This window comes from Brienomyrus brachyistius, chromosome 1 (genome assembly GCF_023856365.1).
Source record: "Brienomyrus brachyistius isolate T26 chromosome 1, BBRACH_0.4, whole genome shotgun sequence".
NCBI classification, from domain to species: Eukaryota; Metazoa; Chordata; class Actinopteri; order Osteoglossiformes; family Mormyridae; genus Brienomyrus; species Brienomyrus brachyistius.
In genome coordinates, this window is record NC_064533.1 from 46,974,762 (window position 1) to 46,997,657 (window position 22,896).

General features: G+C 49.4%; 1 protein-coding gene across 4 annotated transcripts in view; it reads right to left on the bottom strand.

Annotated features, from left to right (window-relative positions):
• The window catches only part of itsn1 (intersectin 1 (SH3 domain protein)), a 33,072-nt gene extending 10,253 nt beyond the window's left edge, over positions 1 to 22,819 (bottom strand). Inside the window, exons 1-29 of one of the 4 annotated variants that reach the window (XM_049009109.1) lie at positions 22,650 to 22,819; positions 17,139 to 17,200; positions 16,481 to 16,576; positions 16,312 to 16,375; positions 14,484 to 14,620; positions 14,224 to 14,400; positions 14,030 to 14,108; positions 12,964 to 13,070; positions 12,272 to 12,335; positions 12,009 to 12,146; positions 11,798 to 11,910; positions 11,400 to 11,662; positions 11,174 to 11,323; positions 10,552 to 10,692; positions 10,378 to 10,465; positions 10,149 to 10,288; positions 9,717 to 9,803; positions 6,854 to 6,987; positions 6,565 to 6,767; positions 6,346 to 6,467; positions 4,988 to 5,307; positions 4,695 to 4,854; positions 4,364 to 4,569; positions 3,762 to 3,844; positions 3,044 to 3,210; positions 2,838 to 2,883; positions 2,497 to 2,618; positions 2,292 to 2,415; positions 185 to 376 (exon numbers count right to left, since the gene is read on the bottom strand). In XM_049009109.1, coding sequence (XP_048865066.1) covers positions 185 to 376; positions 2,292 to 2,415; positions 2,497 to 2,618; positions 2,838 to 2,883; positions 3,044 to 3,210; positions 3,762 to 3,844; positions 4,364 to 4,569; positions 4,695 to 4,854; positions 4,988 to 5,307; positions 6,346 to 6,467; positions 6,565 to 6,767; positions 6,854 to 6,987; positions 9,717 to 9,803; positions 10,149 to 10,288; positions 10,378 to 10,465; positions 10,552 to 10,692; positions 11,174 to 11,323; positions 11,400 to 11,662; positions 11,798 to 11,910; positions 12,009 to 12,146; positions 12,272 to 12,335; positions 12,964 to 13,070; positions 14,030 to 14,108; positions 14,224 to 14,400; positions 14,484 to 14,620; positions 16,312 to 16,375; positions 16,481 to 16,576; positions 17,139 to 17,166 — 3,751 coding nt within the window. In that variant the 5' untranslated portion in view covers positions 17,167 to 17,200; positions 22,650 to 22,819. Of the gene's footprint in view, positions 1 to 184; positions 377 to 2,291; positions 2,416 to 2,496; positions 2,619 to 2,837; positions 2,884 to 3,043; positions 3,211 to 3,761; positions 3,845 to 4,363; positions 4,570 to 4,694; positions 4,855 to 4,987; positions 5,308 to 6,345; positions 6,471 to 6,564; positions 6,768 to 6,853; positions 6,988 to 9,716; positions 9,804 to 10,148; positions 10,289 to 10,377; positions 10,466 to 10,551; positions 10,693 to 11,173; positions 11,324 to 11,399; positions 11,663 to 11,797; positions 11,911 to 12,008; positions 12,147 to 12,271; positions 12,336 to 12,963; positions 13,071 to 14,029; positions 14,109 to 14,223; positions 14,401 to 14,483; positions 14,621 to 16,311; positions 16,376 to 16,480; positions 16,577 to 17,138; positions 17,201 to 22,649 lie in introns of all 4 variants that reach the window. The other 3 variants (XM_049009101.1, XM_049009125.1, XM_049009113.1) reach the window with 3 other exon arrangements.
• Positions 22,820 to 22,896: the final 77 nt, after the last annotated feature.

Sequence of the window (22,896 nt, forward strand, 5' to 3'; positions counted from 1 at the left end):
GAAAGGTCCTCAAAGAGGCCTCCTGAAGAATGTGGGTCCAACCTGAGAGCAATCTGGGATTCTCTACCTCAGTACCACACCTATAACGTCTCTCATCTGCTTAGACAGCTATCCCTGTACCTGCCCACGCACACAGCCCTTCCTCTGCCCACCCTCATGTCCAGGGTCTGGTGGTGCTACTCACACTGTTGGCTGGGGTCCGTTTCAGTGGTCAGCTTGACGTAATTAGAGGGGAAGAGGCCCACGGCGCCGTTGAGCTCCCCCCTCCACCAGTCGGGGTCGTCCTTGCTGAGCACACTGATGATCTGGCCCTTAGAGAAGGGCAGCTCGTCGTCGTTCTGTGCCGTGTAGTCGTACATGCCAATCACCTGGCACACTGAGAGCAGAGGGTGGGGGCGCCGGTCAGCACCATGCTGGAGAGCAGAGCAGCCTGACGTAGCGTCAGCAAGGAGAACCGCCGTATCATGACACCACAACACCATACTAAAATACTGCAGTACTGGATGTAACACCACACCAAAGTTCCACGACACACCACTGTAGCATAACACTGCACATAACTACAACACCACACCATTGCACCACAACACTACACGTAACATTGTACCACAACACCACACCACTGTACCACGACACCACAAGTAACACTATACCACAACACTTTACTGCAACACTGCACCACTGTACTGGACGTAACACCACACCACTGTACCACAACACACCACTGTACCACAACACACCACTGTACCACAACATCGCACGTAACAGAACACCACAACAAACCCCTGTACAACTCTGCAGCTCAATAACATATTATTGTACAACAGCACAATGTACAACTGTACCACAACACCACAATATACCATTATACAATACACCACAGTACCACAACCCAACACCGCTATACCATAACACCACAGATACTACTCCACCACAACACACCAATGTACCACAACACACAACCTCAGCACAATAAACCATTGTACCACAGCACCACGACGACATACCACAACACCACACTACAATAACATACCACTGTACCACAACAACATACCACATAACATAACACCACATGTAACATTGTACCACAACACCACACCACTGTACTGTAACATTGTACCACTATACTGGACGCAACACCACACCATTGTAAAACAACTCCACCGACAACACACCACTACAATAACGTACCATTGTACCACAACACTGTACGGTAACACTGCACCACTATACTGGATATAACACCACACCATTGTACTACAACTCCGTACGACAACACACCACCATACCACAACACTGCACTACAATTACATACCATTGTACCACAACACCACATCACAACATACCACTACAGTGTTTCCCCTAGATTTATAGCTTTGGGGGGTAGGCAGATGAACACCAATAGGATTCATGGTGTTCATGTGTTTCTTTTAATGACAGCAGTCAATATAACAACTTAACTAAACATCAGAACCACCACCCCAGGAGCGTTTAAACGCAGATATTTTTGTCTGCTTTTCAGGTAGTTGACGCGACATGTTTTCCGACGCGCGCTCTCTGTCCACTGGGGCATGCTCACCTGTGTGTGCGCGCACATGTCTGTACGCGCATCAGGGCGGAACTCTGCCTTGCGCGATACAGAGAGCAGAGGAGAATTGTAAACGTGTGGCCGTGTAAAGACAAAAATGACAAGCTGTTGTGTAAATAAGATAAATAACATAAGGCTATTTAGTTTAATAAAAGGACAATGTATTGACCTGTTCTATAGGAAAGGTAACCTTAAAGGACTTCTGCTGTGATCTGGCGCCGTTGGGGGGCAGGGCGCCCCCCTAATATAATGGTAGGGGAAACAATGCACTGTACCACAACCCCACACCACCTTACTACAATCCAACACCACAACAACACACCACTGTGCCACTGTACCATGACACCCCACCACAACAACACACCACCGTACCACAACACTACAACATACCACTGCACCGCAACACCAAACCACAATAACATACCATTGTTCCACATCATCACACCATAACACCAAACCACAATAAAGGATTATATTACAACACACGTAACACCAAATCACTGTACCACAACACTACACCACACTGCAGCAATGTATCACTGGTACCACAGCATGACACCATAACAGACCACTGTAAAACAACATTACAAGTGCAGGAGTAACAGCTGAAGACCCCAAAATCTGTTTCTCATACAAATTAAATGGTAAAACAGGCCTGTGGTGTAGTGTTTGGTGACATGACTGTACGGGGGTTTGTTCCCACCTGCGTTGGGCACCTGCGGTTTGGGTGGCACAAGTTCCGTGGGCGTGGTCTTGCTGGTGCTCGGACTCAGCAGCTTCACATAATTGGCTGGAAACCAGCCAATCTGGCGCTTCTTCCCCCGGGCCTGAAAAGATAAGGCAGGTGGTTATGGGGGGGGGGGGTGTAAGCTGAAACGAGGAGCACAGAGATCAGAGTCGGTACAAACCTGTAGCTCCCCCTCCCACCAGCCACCTGGGTTCTTCTTTCTGATGAGGATGAGCTGCCCAGGAGCTAAGGTTAACTGCTCTGGCCCTGTGGCGGTGTATGCGGCAATCACCTGAGCAATCTCTGAGGGGGGGGGGCAGCAGAGGGACAGTCAGGTAAGCAAGGAGATACCACACCGAAACACGGGGATAACACCCCTCACAAGACAATGGCAAGGTTCTGTACAAGTGACCCATTTTCACATAATTAATTGATGTCTAGCCCCTACCCCACTACTTCCATGTCCTGTAACCGTGCATCATTAACACATCCAGACCCACGTGGAATACAGTCGAGTCTCACCTGGCTTCTTCCCCAGACTCCCTGTCTTCCCTGCAGAGCCCAGGACCTAAAGGGATACAGAGAGGGGACTTAGCCAGGCGCAGAGGGCATTGTGGGTAACAGCGCTGAAAATTGTATGCACTTTTCGGTGCTTGATTCTCCAGAAGCAGCTCTGCTTCCCTGACTGTGATCAGTCTGTCATCAGCCCCAGTGAAGGTGAGCCCTACCTCCGAGTCCCGGGGCCTCACATAGTTGGAGGGGAAGACCCCTGTCCTGCCCGCTGTCGCACCGGTCCACCAGTCTCCCTCCTTCTTAATTACCAAGATGACATCCCCCTGCTGGAAGGTAAGGTCGCCCTGCTCGCTGCTCTCATATGTGTACATCGCTATGTACTCTGGGAACACAGACACACACATTTATCAACAAGAATTACAAATAATTTATATGCTCATAATTATTAGTACAGGCAACTAGAAAACAGTATTTTTTAATAAGTTAAAAAAATTAAATCAAGAAAAATACTAAGTGGAAAAGAAAACAGGAGCAAACATGTATTGGGTGTGGCTAGTGGCCAAGCCCAGAGGGAGTGCATAGGGGTTAGGCCCGACTGTAATGGGCGGGGGCCAAAGGGAGTGTCTAGGGGGGTGGATCAGACTATGGTAAGCGGGGCAAGAGGAAGTGCCAAGCGGGTAGATCTGACTGTGGTAGGCGGGGCCAAGAGGAAGCACAAAGGGGGTGGATTGGGCTGTGGTAGGCGGGGCCAAGAGGGAACAGCAAGGGGGTGCATCTGGCTGTGGTAGGCGGGGCCAAGAGGGTGGATCTGGCTGTAGTGGGCGTGGGCCACAGGGAGAGTGTAAGGGGTGGATCAGACCATGGTGGGTGGGGCCAAAAGGGAGGGCATCTGGCTGAGGTGGACGTGGTCAATGTTTTCTGAGGGATAATCACCTTCTCCAGACTCTGTGGGCTTGCTGGGGGAAGGTGTGGGCCTCTTGATACTCGGGGGGCTTTCAGACGAACCCGACTCGATGCTGCATGGAATGTAGGAAAAGGAAACAGTGAGGATAAAGTAAAAACGAACTCAGTTAAATTTCCTAAGGGCCACGTGATGCTGAGGCTGTGCTGGTGGCTCTGGTTTGCACCGCTGCCTGGCAGCTGGGGCTGTAAATCCAGTCTGTGGCTGATGTGGGAGTTCCTGTGTTACGTAGGTTTTCACCCAGTACTCTGGTTTCCTCCCATAGTTCGAAAACATGCAGTTAGACTAACTGATGTTGCCCAGAGAGTAAGATTCTGAGTGTATGTGCCCTGTGATGAACCAACTTCCATCCAGGAAGGAGCTTAGCCTTGGGCTCTATGCGCCACGCGCCACAGACTAGGCGTGAAAGTTGGATGGATGATGGCAAAACAGTAGGTGCGTAAACCCTTCAGATATCGGCAAGCTGGTCCTTGGAGTGAGATGCCTCTGCCTCCCTCTCTGTCCCATGTAAACACACACACTGCGGGTACAAGGTGCTTCCTAGTGAGTGAGGATGTGCGGGTGACACACGCACCTCAGCGACTTGCGCACGGGACCCGAGACCAGCTTGACGTACGACTTGGGGAACCAGCCCCGCTGGCCCTGCACCTCTCCGAACCACCACATGTCCTGCTGCTCCAGCACGGTGATCACGTCGCTCTTGTTGAAGTTCAGGTGGTTGTCCTTTTTGGCTCGCCATGGATACAAAGCCTGCGCTTGGAGTCCCTCCACCTTCTCCCCCTGAGAGAGGAAAGGAAGGTAGTGTGTCCACTAAGTGGTGCCACACTCGTACTGTACTTAGGAGTATGCAGGGGGCGCTGTCCCCAATACAGGCAGCATGCCCACTGGGCATGTGCTCACCATACCTGGCCCAGCACGGGTGAGGGCGACGATCCTGTCAGGGTGGCAGGGGTAAAAGCAGACCGCTGCCGCAGTTGTCCACCGCTGGGCACCGACAGCGAAGGCTGGGGGGGCCATGCGTCCCAAACATCCCCCTCGGCTTTTTCTACCGTGTTTGATGGCCACCTGGAGTCAGGGATCAAGGTTCAGAAAAAAGCCTTTGTGCGTCCTGATGGATCCCAAGTGGACTTCATTCTTGACCTGCTGTACTGGGATCAGGCACTCGTGATTTTATCACTTCTGCTTCGCTGTGACTCACGTGCTGCTGAAGTCCGCCCAGTTGTTGGAGGAAGAGGACGACGAAGAGGACGGAGGTGGTGGGGCGGCGGAGGTCACTGGAGGCGGGGCGGTCCTGGCCTCAGGGGGAGGTGGCTGCATGGGGGTGGGTGTGGCTGAAGCACTGCTGGGTGTGGCATGAGTGGCCAGCTTGGGGGCAGAGCCCATGGCAGCCCCAGATCGAAGAGCAGCAGGGACCTCTGTGTCTGTGATCTTTTCTGCATAGTTGGCAGGGAACCACCCAGTCCTCCCATTGAGCTCCCCCCCTAGCCAGCCAGGCTCACCAGTCTGCGATTCGTCGACCTGGGCGGGATTAGGGGGGAGGAGTTATGAGTTAAGCCACGCCCTAGCAGAACAGTCACACCCACCAGAAACAGCTGAACATCAAACACACCCAATAGCAGCCACTATGCTCACAGGTAGGTATTCCCCATGAAGACAAGTTTAAGAAGCTACTCATGGAGATGAAGCATGTCTAACACCTTTATACGGCATATAACCGGACAATCTGACAGCTTCCTGAACATACAGGCCATGCATGTTACACTAGGGTGGCCACCAAATCCATGTCAGGAGGGACACTGAGCTACTTCAGCTTTTACACACTACTTTAAAACCGAAAGGTTGCTGTGCTCGGCTAAATTATTTGGTCCGTCTTGTACTTTCAGTGATTTGATTCCTTGATTGAAATACTCATCCAGCTGTTTCACATTAACATTAATGACACATATGTCATTATAGGAGACTGACCAATCGGCACGCAGCATGAACTCTAAGTGCTTAAATGAAATCTGGGTCCTTTTAATACAAATGGTTGAACTGGTAGCTTACAAACCCTGTCATAGCTCAAAGTGTCCGTCCTCACATGGATTAAGCGGTCGCCCTATGTCACAGGCCGATGAAGTGCTGCGATTCTGCTCCCAAAGCCTGTCTCCTTGCCAATCCGCATCCACACGCGACTGCCATCGCTTTCATCGGATCACAGCAGATACAGACGCAGAAACACAAGCCAGGGAGTACACAGAGAGCTGGCGGGTGCGGTGGGGGTGGGCGACAGAGGATAGGGCGACCAAGCAGCACTTACCCACTCCCCTCTCACCTCCAGGTGCAGAGCACACAGGTGAGAAGCAGGGTTAGTACTTGTAGAGACGCTCGCCACACCGTCCACAGCAGTACTACATTACCCATAAGCCCATGCTACACAGAGGACTCATTCTGAGAAACACCTTCCTCATAGAACTTTCTGTCATTTCCTGTTGTACACATCACAGCTACCTTAATGGCTATACCTTCCACACACTACGGGGGTCGCTCTCCATGTCCGTGTCTATGCTGACTCACCATGACTATGTCTCCAGGCTGGATGGTGATCTCGTCATGGCTACGAGCCTCAAAGGGGTACAGGGCTCTGTAGAAGACCACCTTCACCTTGTCCTGGTTGAAGCCAGTTACAGGGATTTTGTCTGCTGGGGGGGGGAGGGCGAAATCAGGGAAAAGTCACACCAGTTTGCAACCTTTTTTAACAAAGATGCCCAACTCAGCGGACAGACTAGAACTGACCTGTGGGCCAGGCGGATTGAGCTGGCAGCTTCCCGGCCTCCGGCTGTTGGCTGAACAGCTGGTTGAGTTTGTCCTGCACGTCCCTCTTGTTTCTCATATCATCCTCTGCCACCCGCTTCATCCACAGCAGTGGGGGAGGGGCGACCTTGTCCCCCCCTTCATCCCGCCACACGCAAGGCACCTGTTCTCCCACAGCATCCGACCTGGGGAGTACAGACAGGCGGGGCTGACCCAAGCCGTCCTTTCTGCGACTGACCTGTAACCACTGACACGTGTCAAGCTTCTTCACCTGCCGCCCAGGTGCTCCGTGGCGTCCTTATCCGCCTCCCCGTCCTTAAGCTTCTGCTCGACCTGCTCCTTCAGCTTGACCTCCGGATCCAGGTCCTCCTGCCTCTGCTGACTGCCGTGCATCTCCCTCAGCTCCTAGGCATGGTGGTGAGGAACGCAAAGGGTGAGCAGGGGGGTGAAGCATATTGTGTCACCCTATAAACAATACCTAGTCTCGGCAGTCACTTCTGGGCCTGGAAAGCATCCGTGTTGGAATTTGGAAATGACGTCACTCCCCACTGAGAGACAGAAATTCCCCATGGACCCAGACGTGTCACCACCCCACAGGAGTGTGGGCAGAACCACACTGAGGGTTTCTGGCCCTATCTGCACAGCACACCGGGGGGCGCTGTTCAGGAAGGTGAGGATGGCAGGGAGGGCATGAAGATCCGCAGCTGCACCAAGCCCGCACATCGTTAACACTCAGTCTTTGTCACGGGGCGATATTAGAATTTCGTGATTACACAACACGCTCAATGACGGGAAACGGCGTATTATGACATTACCGGGTACCCAGGGGTGACCCTTAGTCCTGTGAGCGAGCAGACAGTGAGCGAGAACCAGAAACAGTGGTTGTTAGTTCACGTCACACAAACACTGAAACAGGCCCTGTCAGGCCAGACCACCCAGTTCAGAATAACATGCAAATCAAACCAAACACCATTTTCCTGGCACAATCACCCCCTCTCATGTTTCAGCCCATGCCCTGTCATCTCTAAATTGCCCTCTAGGTACCAGCTGCTTGGCATTTTCCCATCTCATTACATCCTTCTGGCTGCTTGTGCGATCCTCTGGCTGCATGCTTCCTTTTTTCTTCTCATTTCCCAATCTAGCAAACGCCCTGAAGGACACAGAACATGTTCATATATTTAACACTCCCACCCCCCACTCACAGCCACATTATCCAGCCAAGTTCACTGACGTATTTGATGTAATCCCAGCAGCAATCAAAACATTTCTCTTCGCATAAGGTTCTCTAATGAGCATCCACAGCTTAACGCTGCCTGCCAGCAATTCAGCCCTTTTGGTGAAGCTTTTAAAGCCGACGGCTTTGGGTTCGATCCACAACGAACGTCTCCTGCATTCTGAGACAGGGCCAGACTAATTCACTGGCATCCACTGGTAGACCCATGCGATCCATGCATTTGGGCTCAAAACTGAGCTCAAAGCTTTGCTCCACCCAGCACAAAACCAGACACATAAATCTAGGTCTTTATTCCAAATGAACAGCTCCCTCAGTGTATGAATAAGGACTGTGCTTTTGCTTTTTCTCCAGAAATTATTCTAAGCTCATTCATGATTCATACAAGCTCCCCTCTGACTCTTAATATTCTTAATTTTTATTTATTTTTTTACAGACTTTCATTCCTAAATATACAGTCAAACCTCGGATTGCGAGTAACTTGGTTTCCGAGTGTTTTGCAAGATGAGCAAAATTTTAAAATAAATTTTAACTTGATAAACAAGTGAGGTCTTGCAATACGAGTATTATGTATACGATTCGTCTGCGGAGTGTCACGTAATGACAACTGACCCGATGGTTCTTCTCTCTCTATCGCTGCAGGATTGTGGGTAGTCTTTTCCCATGCACGGTCTCAGTCGGCGTGCCTCAGTCGTATAGTCAACATTTAGTAGAAAAGCACCACCCGAATAAGGGTGTAACAGTGCAAGTGATGAATCTGTTTAACGACAACGTCCACATTTCCGCAAAATCGAACAGGAGGCAAAAGCAGCTGTCATTGGACAGGTTCCTTGTTAAAGTCGCACAAAAAGAAAAAAAGATTCCAATGGGCCAACAGATAGCAGTGATTCCGTTAGTTATAGCGAGTCATCCTACAAAATAACCCTCCTCTTCTCCTCTCTCTCATCTCCCTCACACCCTCCATCATTCTTTTCAAAGGTAAAGTGCAGGTTAATTTGTTTTAAGTATTTTTACTTTATATTTTGTATTATGAATATTTGTGGAACGAATCATCCGAGTTTCCATTATTTCTAATGGGAAAATTTGCTTCGATGTATAAGTGCTTTGGATTACGAGTACGTTTCCGTAACGAATTATGCTCGCAATCTGAGGTTTTACTGTATCCTGCAGCATCTGTCCCACGTCTCAGAAAACGACACAGCTCTGTAGTCAGGGCAGACGGGAATCCTGTGGCAGACTGCAAGCCTGATATGTCAGGGCTAGCACGGCTTAACAGAGCGCCACCTGCTGGTTTGGAGGGAGCCTGCCTTTCACAGCTTCCCTGCAGGAACCCAAGCAGAATGTCAGCATTTGCTCTGAAGGAGCCTTCAAAGACAGCCTTGTGCTTAGAGGGAGATAAAATCAAGAAGAGTGGGAAACACCTGCAAAACAGAACCAAAATGCTGTAAACAGCCTAGGAGGGGCGACAGACAAGACAACAGGCCTTTATGCTACAAAAACACAGGGGGCGCTGTATCAAATCTCAACAGCCTGCAGCTATCGCCAGTCTTAAGTCAGACGCACAAGAGCGAAAGACGTTAGCAGCACATGCCTTTCTGCCACAGCACTCAATGAACATCAGGCCCCCACAGGGACCCTCCCTCTCCCACCTCCTAAACAGGGACCCTCCCTCTCCCGCCTCACAGCAGCTGACACTTACAGGGAATCCTTTATCCATCCATAGCATGGCAGGCAATGTGAGTACAAACCCCAGTGTGTGAGTACAGCAACTCCAAACTCAGTCTGCCTTGTGGTAAGCTGAAAAATTAATCACTAGCAGCAAAGGTGCACTAGTCTCCAGCATCCAGCAGGGGCAGCAGTGAGCAGCACACCCAGTGGCCCAGGAAGGGCCGTTGGTGACTACCTGACTCCCCCTATGGTCCTGCTGCAGCAGCTCCAGATGCAGGCCTTCAATGCGTGCCGTGTTTACTTCATAGAAAAAGCAGAGGGCCTAGAAGATGCCCAGGCCATAAACATTGGGGTTGGGTGGGAGGGGCAGCAAAAATACAGTGAAACAGAGGATAAAAGACGAGAGGTAGGACAGCGAGCCCTGACACACCCTTGTACAGTGTAGCTGTAGTGTGTGTGTGTATAGTACAAACCCCAGACATGCCTGTAGCGCCCTTTAATGTCCTACTCTGTACTCTGGTTCCCACCCTCATCCATCCAAAGTACCCCCCCCCAGGATGAGAACATCACGGAGCTGACAGAGGGGCCAGGCTGGATATCCCCCATATGCGCATTTGAATGAGACCCCCCAGCCCTGTGTACACATACTGCAGCCACATGCCCCCACCTTGAGCTGAGTGTTGAAGGCATCCATCTCCTGCATCTTGGCCTGTGTTTCCTTCTCCACCACGTCCAGCTGGCTCTTCAGCTGCTGCCGCGTGGACTCCTTCGCATCCAGGGATTTCCGCAGGCTCGCCAGGGTGTCCCCTGAAGATGGAACCGGAAATGTGAACGCAAGCCGCTCCACTCGTCCAGTGGGGCAGTGACAGAAAGGGCCCAGGCACTGCGCCACTCACTGTGCAGGCTGTTCTGCTGCACCTGCTTCAGCTGGTCATTCAGGCTTTGCTTCTCGGGGATCAGCTGGCTCAGCCACTGCTGAGACTCCTGTACCATGGGACGAAAGCATGAGGGGAGGGTCCGCATTGGCCCCACGTCGGCCCAGGACGAGGCCGGGGGAGCGGTAGCTGTACCTGGAGCTGGCGTTGAAGGTGCGTGATCTCAGCGATGCGCAGCTCGCGGGTCTTGTTCGTGCTCTCGATCTCGTGCCGCTGGGCAGACAGGCGGAAGCGGATGTCCTGCAGTTTCCCCTCCAGCTGCTGCTTCTTGTCATTCTGGCGGACAAACAGCAAGTGACAGTCGTGTTTCCACAAAGATAAACGACGCATCCAACCACATGTTAGGCTGCAAAAACCATAACGGTCCAGGGGGGAAAAAAAAAAAAAAAAACTAGGCTGGGCGACTGTAGCACCAACAATGACATCCAAATGGTCGGCTCCCATCCATGGTGAATTTGAACTGGAACACATCAGCACGACGAGAGGCACGCAGCCCCGTGAGAGACCTCAGTTTCTCCAACTAGCTCCAACGGTGATTCAACATCCTCGATCGGCCAAAACAGCGCTGATGGGGACTAACCGCGCCTCACACACCGCCACAATCGGCAGTCTTCGACATTCACTGCCTCTCACAGATGGCCCCATGGCTTCCAGTGGTCAAAAATTGGCTTGGTGTGCTCCAGGCTTTAGACCCTGGTAGTTTTACGGATCACACTCTCGGGTTTCTCTTCCCCTACTGACAGTCGTGCAGACCTACCAGTGCTTCTAGCTCGAACTCCAACGTCTTCTTCCTGGCTTTGAGAAGGACCATGTCTTCCTGCTGCCGGTTGCGGTGCGTCAGCAGCTCCTGCCTGCGAGCTCGCTCCCACTCCAGCTGCCGCTGGCGCTCCTGTTCCCGCTTGGCTGCCTGGGATGGGGGGACATCACAGTCGTCAAGGAAACCATCCACCCACACCCCTCCCATGCGCCGGGCTCTCCCTCACCTCCCTCCTCTCCATCTCTTTCCGCCTCTCTTCCTCCCGCTGCCTCTCCAGCTCCCTCTGCTTCTCCAGCTGCTTCTCCAGCTCTTGCTGCCGTCGCCGTTCCTGCTCCAGCCGCTCGCGCTCCTTCCGCTCCTGCTCCTGCCGTTCCAGAGCGGCCAGGCGCTCCTGCTCCTTGCGCTGTTGCTCCAGCAGGGCCTGCCGGCGCTTTTCCAGCTCCAGGCTCCCGCGCTCAAAGTTCTCCCGCTTCTTGTCCTCAAATGTTACTGGAGACGGACAGGATTAATAAAGATGAAGGTTCATGTGCAACACCCATCATTCAGAAATGCGACCATCAAACCGTCACAGGGCTTCCTAAGCTAGAGGTGACAACCACACCCACATGACCTCTGACCCCTGACCTGGCAGCTTCTTCTCCGTGCCCTGCTGCTCCTCCTCTTCTGGCTCCTCAGGCCCACGCTGGTCGACACTGTGCACACTGGTTATTGAGATCCCGCTACCAGAGCGCCCTCTCCTGGAAGGGGTTAAAAACAGCACCTCTGTTAACTCCTGGTGATGGGCTGGAGAAACAGCCACAGAAGGCCCTTGAAGCAGGCAGCCGCACTCACGTACCGAAAGGTGGGTGGGATTAAGTCCGGTGGCAGCACCAGAGGAAGGGGCAGCCCTGACATGGCCATGTCAATCAAATGCATGGCCAGGATGAACTCCTCTGCTGTCAGCTTTCCATCCTGGTCAATGTCTGAAAGGTTCCTACAGAACCATGAACCAAAGGGAGGTCTTTAACCTCAGAGCACACCTTGTGCTTGCAGTTAGCAAACAGACAGGATGCTGGTAACTTTTAACCACGCTTAAAGGGCAGCATTCCTCCGTCTCACCATATCGAGGCCAGCTGCGTTTGGGGTAAACTGCTCTGCATCAGGATGGTTCGCGCTTGGGGTCCTAAAAAGGAAGTCACAGACAGTGAGGGAGATTACAGAGTGGAGCGAATTGGCTTCAGAACAACATAGAACCACATGCCGTGGACCCGCCAGCTTCAAGTGAACATCACTTACAGTGAGCATAACTGGTCACTATAACTCGAGCTTCTAAAGCAGGGGTCTCCAACTCCGGTCCTGGAGAGCTACTGTCCAGTAGGTTTTATATCCTACCCGGCTTCTGAGAAGTCATACCTGTTACTGGTATGTACCTGAGAACAGGTGTGGCTCATCAGAAGACAGGTAGGACAGAAAACCTACTGGACAGTGGCTCTTCAGGACACCCCTGTTCTAAAGTATGTGGATTAACATGGTCCAGTTGCAGGATGATGTATTCCACACCATGGGTTATTATAGTAACCTAGTAGCATCTTGCACGGCATCAGTAGTGACCAAACTCCCACTGATAAAAGCCTTTGCAAAGAGGCCACAGGTTACGACCACAGCTGACAGCAGAACCAGACTGAGCTGGTGTACGAAGAGCTTCACAAGCTGTCGTGCACAGAGCATTTTCTGCATGCAGGATCGTTTTAAAATGTTGCAAAAGAAGATTCTATATGGGGAGGGGTGACGCTCACACAAGCGGCGCCCACCTGTCAGATGCCCACTCATCATTTTGTCATGGCTGTTAAAAAGCTGGCGGTACTTCAGCCGCGAGGACGATGGCACAGCCCAGTCTGCAGGGGGCGCTGTCGGGCCACTGGGATTGGAAGAAGCACAAACGCCGTGAGGGTACCACAGGCAGACAAACTGTACTGGTGCACAAAACCCAGCAGCAGACACACAGAATAAGAGATGTTGCTTCTTAGGGCCATGGGGAAACTCCTGGTTTTGTGTGATTACTACCTCTGTACCTCCACACAAGTCATTTCCACATTATATAAATATATATGCACATATAAAGCTAGTGTAGGTTGCGGGTTGAACTGTCCCTCGATTTAAAATTGAAACAAAGAGTCTTTTCCCCCGACTGAGATGTACAGGGGAAGTTGTGCAGAATAAAAAGACCTTTCAGGAGGTGCCAATTTCACGCGAATCCACGGCGCCGGTCTCGGGTAACGGCCTTTTACAGACTGGGGGCTCAAACTGGTACTTCGTTCTTATTTTCCAATTTGCATTCTCCCATTTTCACTGGCACGCTTCCCCCCCCCCCCAAAAAAAAGCAAAGCTGGACGACCAGGGCAGGACATACACAAAAATGAAAAATACGCAAAGAATGCGAGTCTACAAAAACCCAATAAATTATACTAAAAATAAGTTATATTCTGATTATGTAACCACGATTATTGGATCGTTCTCTGGCAATGTTTAATACTTACTAGTAAAAAGATATTTTCAGATACTTTATCTATCTATATAATCTATTTGATGTCCTTTTAAGAATCCACAGGACTCCATAGACGCAGGACAGGACACCCCACCCCAAAAACAGGTCTCCCCCTAACCTCAAAGCTGGCACCACACTGCCTCTTTCTCAATAAAGGGCTGAGAGGGGCAGAAAGCCTAATCCCCCCCCCCCTCCCCCAGCTGTTTCAATGCATCATGGAAGGAAGTAACTAGACCTGTATAAGTGGCCATGCCGGGTACGAACAGCTGAGCACGGGTGTCCCAACCCTAGCTCTCAGATTCAGGAGATAGGGAACATGCTGGAGCACCCACCTGGCAGACTCCAGAGACAGCCCTTTCTGCAGCTTGGCGCTGGGGCGGCTGACGGAGGAGCTTCTGTTTAGTGCAGCGGCTGGATGGTGAAAGCACAACGGAATTTAGTCATTTATGGAAAGACGCCATATGGAGATCTAGGGTAACGGGCGGACGGGGGAGGCGTGGAGGTTAGGGGACAGGACAGAGCGCACCTGAGTGTGTGAAGCCAGGTAGGGGCTGGATCATAGCAGGGGTTCCATTGGCTATCGGTGCTACGGGCGCGGGAATTGATGAGACGAGAGGGGGGGACATGCCCAGTCCAGAGAGCGGGGCGAGGGGCACGGCCGGCACCCCTGGGATACCTGCCATTGTGGGCACACCTGGTATCCCTACAGAGGATAGAGTGAGCAGCAGCTGTTATATTAGGGTCTGGCTAAACCAGTTAGCCGGCCACGTGTTGGGATCAGCTTACCATAAGGGGGCAGCTTCATGGCAGGGGGCAAAGATAGGGGCAAGTTGTGGCCCTGCAGTTTCAGCTTGATCAGCTTCATCGCGATGGAGAACTCGTGGATGTCCATCTTCCCGTCATTGTTCATGTCTGCCAGAGTCCTGGTCAAAGGCAAGCAGAGACATGAGACTGCAGTCTGTATTTCTCAGTGCCCTCTGACTCCATGGTCCCAGCCATCTATCTGTAGTTAATCACTCCTTGTTCTCTGGATGTGTCGCTACATATTCCAAACATGCTATTGTTCATCCTTCATTGAAAAAAAATCCAGCCTTGATCCTTCACTCCCTAAGAATTATAGGTCCATTGTAAATTCCCATTTCTCGCAATTTTTTATTTTTTTTTTTTTAAAAAAGGTTGTTGCGCAGGAAAAGGCTATTTTCCTTGAGAAGCATAACGTCTTATATCCCTTCCAGTCAGGTTTTCCAAAGCATCATTCTCCTGAAACAGCAGTTAAAATGTATAATGATTTATTAGGGGCTGCAGATGCTAGAGAACAATCTGTACTACTGTGGCTCGATCTTAGTTTGGCTTTCGATACTGTTTATCATGAGATTCTTTTAAGTAGATTAAATCACTCAGTAGGGATCTCTGGCTTGTGTCTGCTCTCTTTCACTTCTTTTCTAGCCGATGTGAGTTTTTCTGTTTGTGTGGGTGAGCTATCATTGGCTAGTGCTTCTCCGACTTGTGGGGTGCCTCAGGGGTTTGTGTTGGCCCATCCTTTTCTTGCTATACATACTTCTATTATTGCAAGCGTTACTGCAAGTTTTTGGTTCTTTCAATGGTATTTCTTATCATTTCTATGCTGATAACACCCAACTCTCCAGCTCTTTAAAGCCTCAACACCTTCATATGTTGTTTTGAAATCCAATTTCAAATCCCTATATTCATCTAGAGAACCTTGCATGTCTCTGCCCAGTTTGGTCATCTTGCTATCCCATGCACCAGGACACATTGGGATCGCACCTTTGGAGCTCCCAGACTTTGGAACAATCTCTCACTGGCATTAAGGTTGGTAGACTCAGTCGGATGTTTAAATGTAAGCTCAAGTTCAGGGGCCTTTAACTCCAGTCCCAGAGAGCTACTATCCAGCAAATTTTCTATTCTACCTGGCTTCTAATCAGCCACCGCTGTTCCTGCTATTTACCTGAGAGCAGGTGTGGCTCATCATTAGCCAGGCAGGATTCAAAACCTACTGGACAGTGGCTCTCCAGGACCGGAATTGGAGACCCCTGCTAAAGGCCTACCTCTTCAGGAAGGCATTTGGTTGACCTTGCTTTATGTATTACATTATCTAGGTTTTCTTTCTGTACAGCGCTTTGTGACTCTTGTTTGGAAAAAGGCACTATATAAACAATTTTTACTTATTTACTTACTTACTGAGACCACAACATACCAAAATCTCAAAGAAGCACGATTTCGGTAACTAGGTGCCCAGGTAGGACAGATTACAGTTTACACAGACAATACATAAAATCGAGACGGTCATCTGTTCAATGGGAGCAGCCCCAAACACAGGGGTACGTGACCATCCCGTCTGTAAACGGAGGCCTCTACTGGGCATGTATCTACCAGCCCGAACCAAGTTGTGGAAGGGAATTCAAAGTATTCCCATTGGGAATTTTGTCCTGAACATGTGAAAATATATATATATATATATATATATAAACTGCAATGTTAACTTGTTAGTACTTAAACACAGAGTTCCCTTAGTAAGCAGATAACCTTCCTTAGGCTAAGTCTAAGTTTTGTTATAAGGAGTATCTATGTGTGGAACCGTTCCCATATCACCTACCAAATTTGTGCCAGGACTGGTGGGGGCAGGCCGGATTGCAGGAAGAAGTTCTTAGCCTGGTCACCTGGAAGAACAGTGAAACACGGCAACCTCAGTAAATCGCTTGTCCTGCTCGGTGCTCTCATTCCATGTGGAATTTCCATTATGGAATTCCCCTTCCCAGACTGACCAGTGATGAAGCCAGCAGGACTGGGTGACAGGCTGTGGAACTGCTGGTCGTGTTTGGCCCGCTCCTCCACAGTGATGACCCAGGCATCCGCACCCCCTGAGTGAGAATATGAGTTGAAAGAGGAGACGGTTTGGAAGGCAAAAGGCACTATTCATGGCAGTGCACTGGTTTCATTTTACATCCACAAACACCGCCACGGCTGTACGAATTATGGGGAGGTGTCCCCCACGGAGATGCAAATAGCATTTATAACATCAAAAAAACAGTCCACTGTCATGTGACATTCCCCAAATCCAATAAGCTGCCTCTCTACAGAAGGAGATGGGCCGATGTCAAAGGACACACAACTGCACGCAAAGACAAAGCAATGCACCATGTTTGGCAGACTTAATGTCTCCTGGGCCCTAACTATGTCCAGTGTTTCATGTTCCTTAGAAATTAATCATGACACCTTGAATTGTTTGAATTTTGAAATTAGGACACACCCATTAATCACGTGATCAGCCAAGTCAAACCCGTTGGACTGTTTGTGGAAAATGTGACAAAATTACGAGATTCATATTCATACCGCATCACTGGCTGTGCTTTGGGGGTTGTGAGTCACTCGCTGCATACCAAACATGTTCAAGCAGGGGCAAGATTCCCGCCATCTACTCACCTCCGAAAGCTGTTGGAAACTGAGCCATGTGTGTCGGTCACCTAGGGCCCAGAGGCAGACTCCTGAAATGAGAAGGAAGGCTAAGCGGTGACATCCAGCAAGAGAAACTCTCTTCATTCATGCGCTTCTCCGGTTCCTAGGGCCTCCCTGCAAACAATGACCAGTAGCAAGCCCCGAGTTTAAGGAGCGAGACTCAAAGACCTCCAACGTGAGCCAGAACCTGTTCACCTCAAGCCGAAAGCTGCCCTTCATTCCACAACAAGAGCAGAGCAAAAAAAAAAACCCATACAGTAAAAATGGTAGAAGGAGTATGGATTTGTTTTTAATCTAATTCTATTCACAAATCATCAAGCAATTAGGAAATCCAGTCTGGCATAACTTCCAGTATGCACACACCCATACACACACCTCAGATGTTTCAGCCATCATTCTCCTGCAACCCGGCACTATCCAGCTGTGGGTCACTGTCTATTTCTCAGGAAAAGCTGTTCAGCTCTATGGACTCGACACATCGCCAAGGTTTTTTCCCGCCACACCCTACAGCAAAGTGCTGCGCACACATTCACGGTAGAATTCTAGCCACCCACTTTCCATGGGGGGCACCAACTTCAGACAACCACCTAGTGAAAGGGATAGCTCACAGTAAAGTATGACACACACAACATGCCATGCAAGGACTTTTAACTGGAACAAAATCAAGTTTCCCCCATGCTGAAACCGGAAATTCATGAGAAAGAGCCATGACAACAGGGTCCGATTATCGGAACTCGGATGAAAACGTCACGAAACGTCGGTAATTCTACTTTATAAATATTAATAGTTATAAATGGAATTGCATGGGTTCGATTTAGAGAATACCATGTCATGACCGTAAACAGTGCCCTAGCATGCAATATCAGATTTTTCCCAGTGTCTTTTGTTTGTTTGTAGTTTGTTTGCCTCTCGCACAAAAGAATACCGCTATGAATCTACTAAAATATTTTATAAAGCTTTTAATGTGGTTTGACTAGTTCGTGTTTCTTGTTTGTTTGTTTTTTCTGAGAGACAATCTCACTACAAATACGGTAAAATATAAAGCAACAACACACAACAGCGTGTTCATGGAGGCAGCCATGTTTGTTCCGAGATGTGTGTAGCTCGAACGGGAGACGTCCGAGAGAATTTCTGACTTCCGGGAGATAATCGAATAACAGGATAAGGACTATGTGGGAGGGAACGCGTTCACACCTGTGCAAGGACCACCCACTTTCCAAGCAGCAACCACCCACATGCTTCCAGACATTTATATGACTTCCAGCCCCCGGGCCCCACAGTACTGCAGCACCATGGTGTATGCATGTTACAGCTACAGACTGCCTCTTCAAGCAAAGGCTACTCCGGAGCAATCGCAGACAGGAGAGATAAACCATCACCGTGACAGTACACAGAATCAATCACGTACAGCACAGGTAGCCTAACCCGACACAGTGTCAGCACACTGAGTCAATCACCCACTTGAAAGACAGCCCTTTCACCCCCAAATATCAGCTGTAACCTGCCTGAAGCAGCTGCCACACTGGACTGTCAAGTGGAGGCTGAAACTTCACCATCTGCTCTCCATGATGTTTAGAATAGAAATTACTGCACTGCCAGACCAAACTGCTAGGCTATATCAATATGACCAGGTTGGGAAAGATACACAACTCACCGTGAGAGGTTCAGGATAAAGTCCTAGCTCTTCAAGCCTGAGGCTGCACTGGGCCGAAACTATGGTATCCAAAATTAGAGAAGCAACCTCCCAAACAGAAATTCTGGGTTCCTAGCTACGAAAGCATGAATGAACAAGCAAAGACAAAGGAAGTCCCTGAGCCCCCCCCTGGCCATTTGCCCTCCAGTACAAAGGAACTTCATGTGTAATGTGGCAGGAGAAGAACAGCTTCAGCACTCTCCAATTCTCCTAAGGTGAAATGAATTATTAGTATGTCCCCATGACAACCCACGATTGACACATTATCCAGGTTCCAGCCCCACACCCGAGATCAGAAAAACAGCAAAGAACCAAACAATGAAGTCTAATTAAACCTGTATACTACAGGGCATTAAGGCGAAGCGTCGAGTTATGGCTTAAACACATCAGCACCAATTTACATACATGGAGAGATTATATACACAGTACCAGAGAAGTGACTGAGAACCACAGCATCACCAGAAGGTCCCAAACCCGATCTTTCCAGTATCACATTTTCATGGAGACTTATTCTAAATACAACACTGGTTGATTGCAACCTTCAAGAATCTGTAGATCACAGCAAAGTTTGATGACTCTCATGCCAAAATGTGTCTAAGGCAAAAACACAAAGGATGAGAAATGCTTAACTGTAGTAATCGTTAAACTTGAGCCACCATATGGTACTTGCACAAACTCAACCTTCCACCATGAAGGCAGACAGCACATCTGCAGATCAGATCCTTCGCAACACAGACCCACAATGCCTGGTTAGCATAGATAAACAGGGAAATAAGATTTCTCCTCAGATCCCACCAAAGACACATTTGCCATCACACTGGAGAGGCTGTGCTTGTCAACTGGGATCAGGGCTTCAGCCCCGGTATGACTTACTGAGGAAAGCATGAGAATTTGCAGATCAGACTGAGTTTCCCATAAGGGCTACAAAATACTCAAGTCACAACAGCAAAAATTCCAAAATAAAAAACTGCCCAAACCAAATGACTGACCCTTTCTGAAAATGTATACGCACAATAAAAACAGGCCACAAGGAGCAAACACTGGAGTGCAGACATGCTATCAGTGTGTAAAAACCATTAGATGAATGGAAATGCTGACCTACTCAGCACCAGTATTCACGAGAGCCGTCTATGTGCGTGTGAAACCCTAAACCTAGACCTGCATCATGGGAATACTACACCTTCGCTGCTCACTCTCACTCAAGCACACACAGGCACGCTCTTGTACACTATGCATTAATTACACGATACAAGAGTCTTTTAGCACTTGAGCATTCTCAGTTTCTACCCTCCTGTCACAGACCAGCTGCTTTGCTTACTACACGACAGCGCTGAAGGGCCAGTGTAAGGAAGTTGGTTGACCACTGGGACCACCACGCTTGTGAGGTCAAGGTGTTGTCCACTCTCTGAGAATGAGGCTCTTGATCTGAGAATCAAGTCAGGGCCACTCAGACAAGCTAGTGTTTCTCTGTTACATATTTCAGCCCTGGCTAGATGACTCCGCAGATGCCAGAACGTGGTCAAGACTTTTCTTTGCCTTCAAATGTTGAGGTCATTGGGATCCTCTTCCCTCATTCTAGCACTTGTAAATGTTAGGAAGAGAAAGTTCAGGGAAAAAGATGTCAGAGATCCCACAGTCTTCCAAGATGGATGCTCTCATCTCACACCGGCGGGGGGGGGGGGGGGGGGGGGGGGGGGGGGGGTAACGACTGTGGACAGCTCAAAAGCACTATCACATGGGGAGAAACGGTATTCTCTGTGTCATTTAATTGCAGAATGCCCAGAGAGGTGCTACAGGGAGGTGTCACAAGAAGATGCAAGCAAAACAAGACAGACTTTCAATCCAGAAGTCACAATTTATACCAGCTTAAAAGACGACATCACTCCAAAAATCCGTCAGCAGCGCGGTACAACTGCCCACAGAGACCATCCAAACAAAACACTCAGTCACTCAAACTGGCTTTTCACTGATGACCATCAGTGAAACCAAATAATCTAATTCAAAAACGCTCAGTCGACATCAAGTTCGTTGTTTTGTTGTCTAAATAAATCTGCGATTATAACAATTTATTCAAACTATTAGCCATTCAGGTTTGAAACTCAAACATCTCACAGAAATCAGAACTCTGGGTAAGGGGACGTCAGGCTGTCTGACAAACACAAAGCTGCCCCTCTGGGGTTCTAACAAGGGGAGAATGGGGAAACTCACGCAACAGAAGAGAAAGGCAGACAGAGTCCTGTTATGTGCACCACAATAACAGCCCATAGATTCCACAGCCTACTTACCCCTCTCCCAGACTACCGTCTGAGGATTCAGAAACAGCAATTACGTCCACAAGACACAGCCAACCTGAATACCTCATTGACTGCTGATATTTCACAGAAAGCAGTGCAATGCATATAAAACACAAGCAGGTATGCAGCCAGGCAGTTCTTACTGGAGTTTCACTAACAAGGCTGCAGCCTGACTCTGATCTTTGTCCCTGAATAATCTACCCCAGTTTACACAATGTCATATAAATGTGTGACCACAGCACACCTAAATAAGCAAATACTCTGTATTTCACCACAACAGGAAAAGCGCAAACCCTGTATTCACAGACGGTTGCCGGTAATAGATATCAGGGGATGTTGGTGCCAAATGAAGTTAGAAACGGATAAATAAGGATATAGATGAACGGTACTTCAAATATTACCAAATCGAACAGTAAATCCTACCTGAACGAAAACTCCATGCACTGAATCATTTGACTCTGTGTGGTACTGAAAACTTTTGAACAAGTAACGTGGAATGTTTCAATATTGCGCCTGTTTCACATGTGCTACAACAGACGATCCTAAACGTTCAGCACCAAACTGCTTCAGAGAGGCAGTAGGTTCATTGAGTTACGACCAGAATATGCTGTAATATTTTATTTTATGGCTATTCTACAAATGTGAAAGGATATATTCCAAGCAAAACATCTGGGGGGGGGGGGGGGGGGGACCATAAATCAGCTGGGATGCAAATTCTCTGCGATGCAGCCGTCAAAGCATAGGCACATAAGTTATGTGGTGTGAAGACAGCAGATTAACCGATTACGCTGTATCACACACATTCTTACTAAAGACAGTAAGAGTACAGTAAATGGTCATTATGCCAGAAAGAAAGAGAAAACGATCTCTTTTCGCAATATACTGCAGAAATTGTTTACTAGACCACACGCCTAGATAACAAGAACACAATGACTCCACCCGCACCATACAGTTACCCCATCCCAGGGTAGTTACCCCACCCCCCATCGTACAGTTACCCTTCCCCACTATACATTTTCCACACCCACCATACATTTACCACACCCATCATACATGCATCCCTATCACACCGGTACCTCTTCCCCACCCATGGTGAACGATAAACAGCACTGTCAGCTCCAAATCACACCCCACGGCACTGTGGATGTGCCAGACAAACAGCAATACAGATATTTCGGAAACATTGCAGCCAGTCCCGACGCGGGAACGGGGCCGGCTTCGCCCCTAAGCTGCCATCCCCCCCAACAATCGGCCTCATAACAGCACAGAAACACCGGCTATAGCCCGTCAGACAGCCGTGCAGCCCGCTCGCGTGTGTCAGCCAAGCGAAGACTGTCCGGTAAGTCGCAAAACAGAGGCTAAAGCACGTAGATGTGTTGGTAGGTCGGACGTCGACAGGGATCTCCAGCGGGGTCACCTCGCTTGTCACCCCGCATCAGCGGCTCCAGCGATCCCGCCGCGTAACGCGGAGAATAAAGCTCGCCAGCTCACCTCATCGCTAACGATCCATGGCAAACTGCTTCCTTGTTAAAGAAAAATCAGACGTGGAAGAGGCGGAATAATGTCTCCAACCGAGAAAGAATTTGAGATTTTCCTTTCTTTGGCACCCTCTCCTTTGGAGCCGCCGTACTGCTACGCAACCAAAGGAAGACGCACCCTGCACGCACGTAGACACGCCCCCGAAACCTAGATTGACAAGTTCACCAGCCAATGAATCTCAATATACGGCTCTCGCACT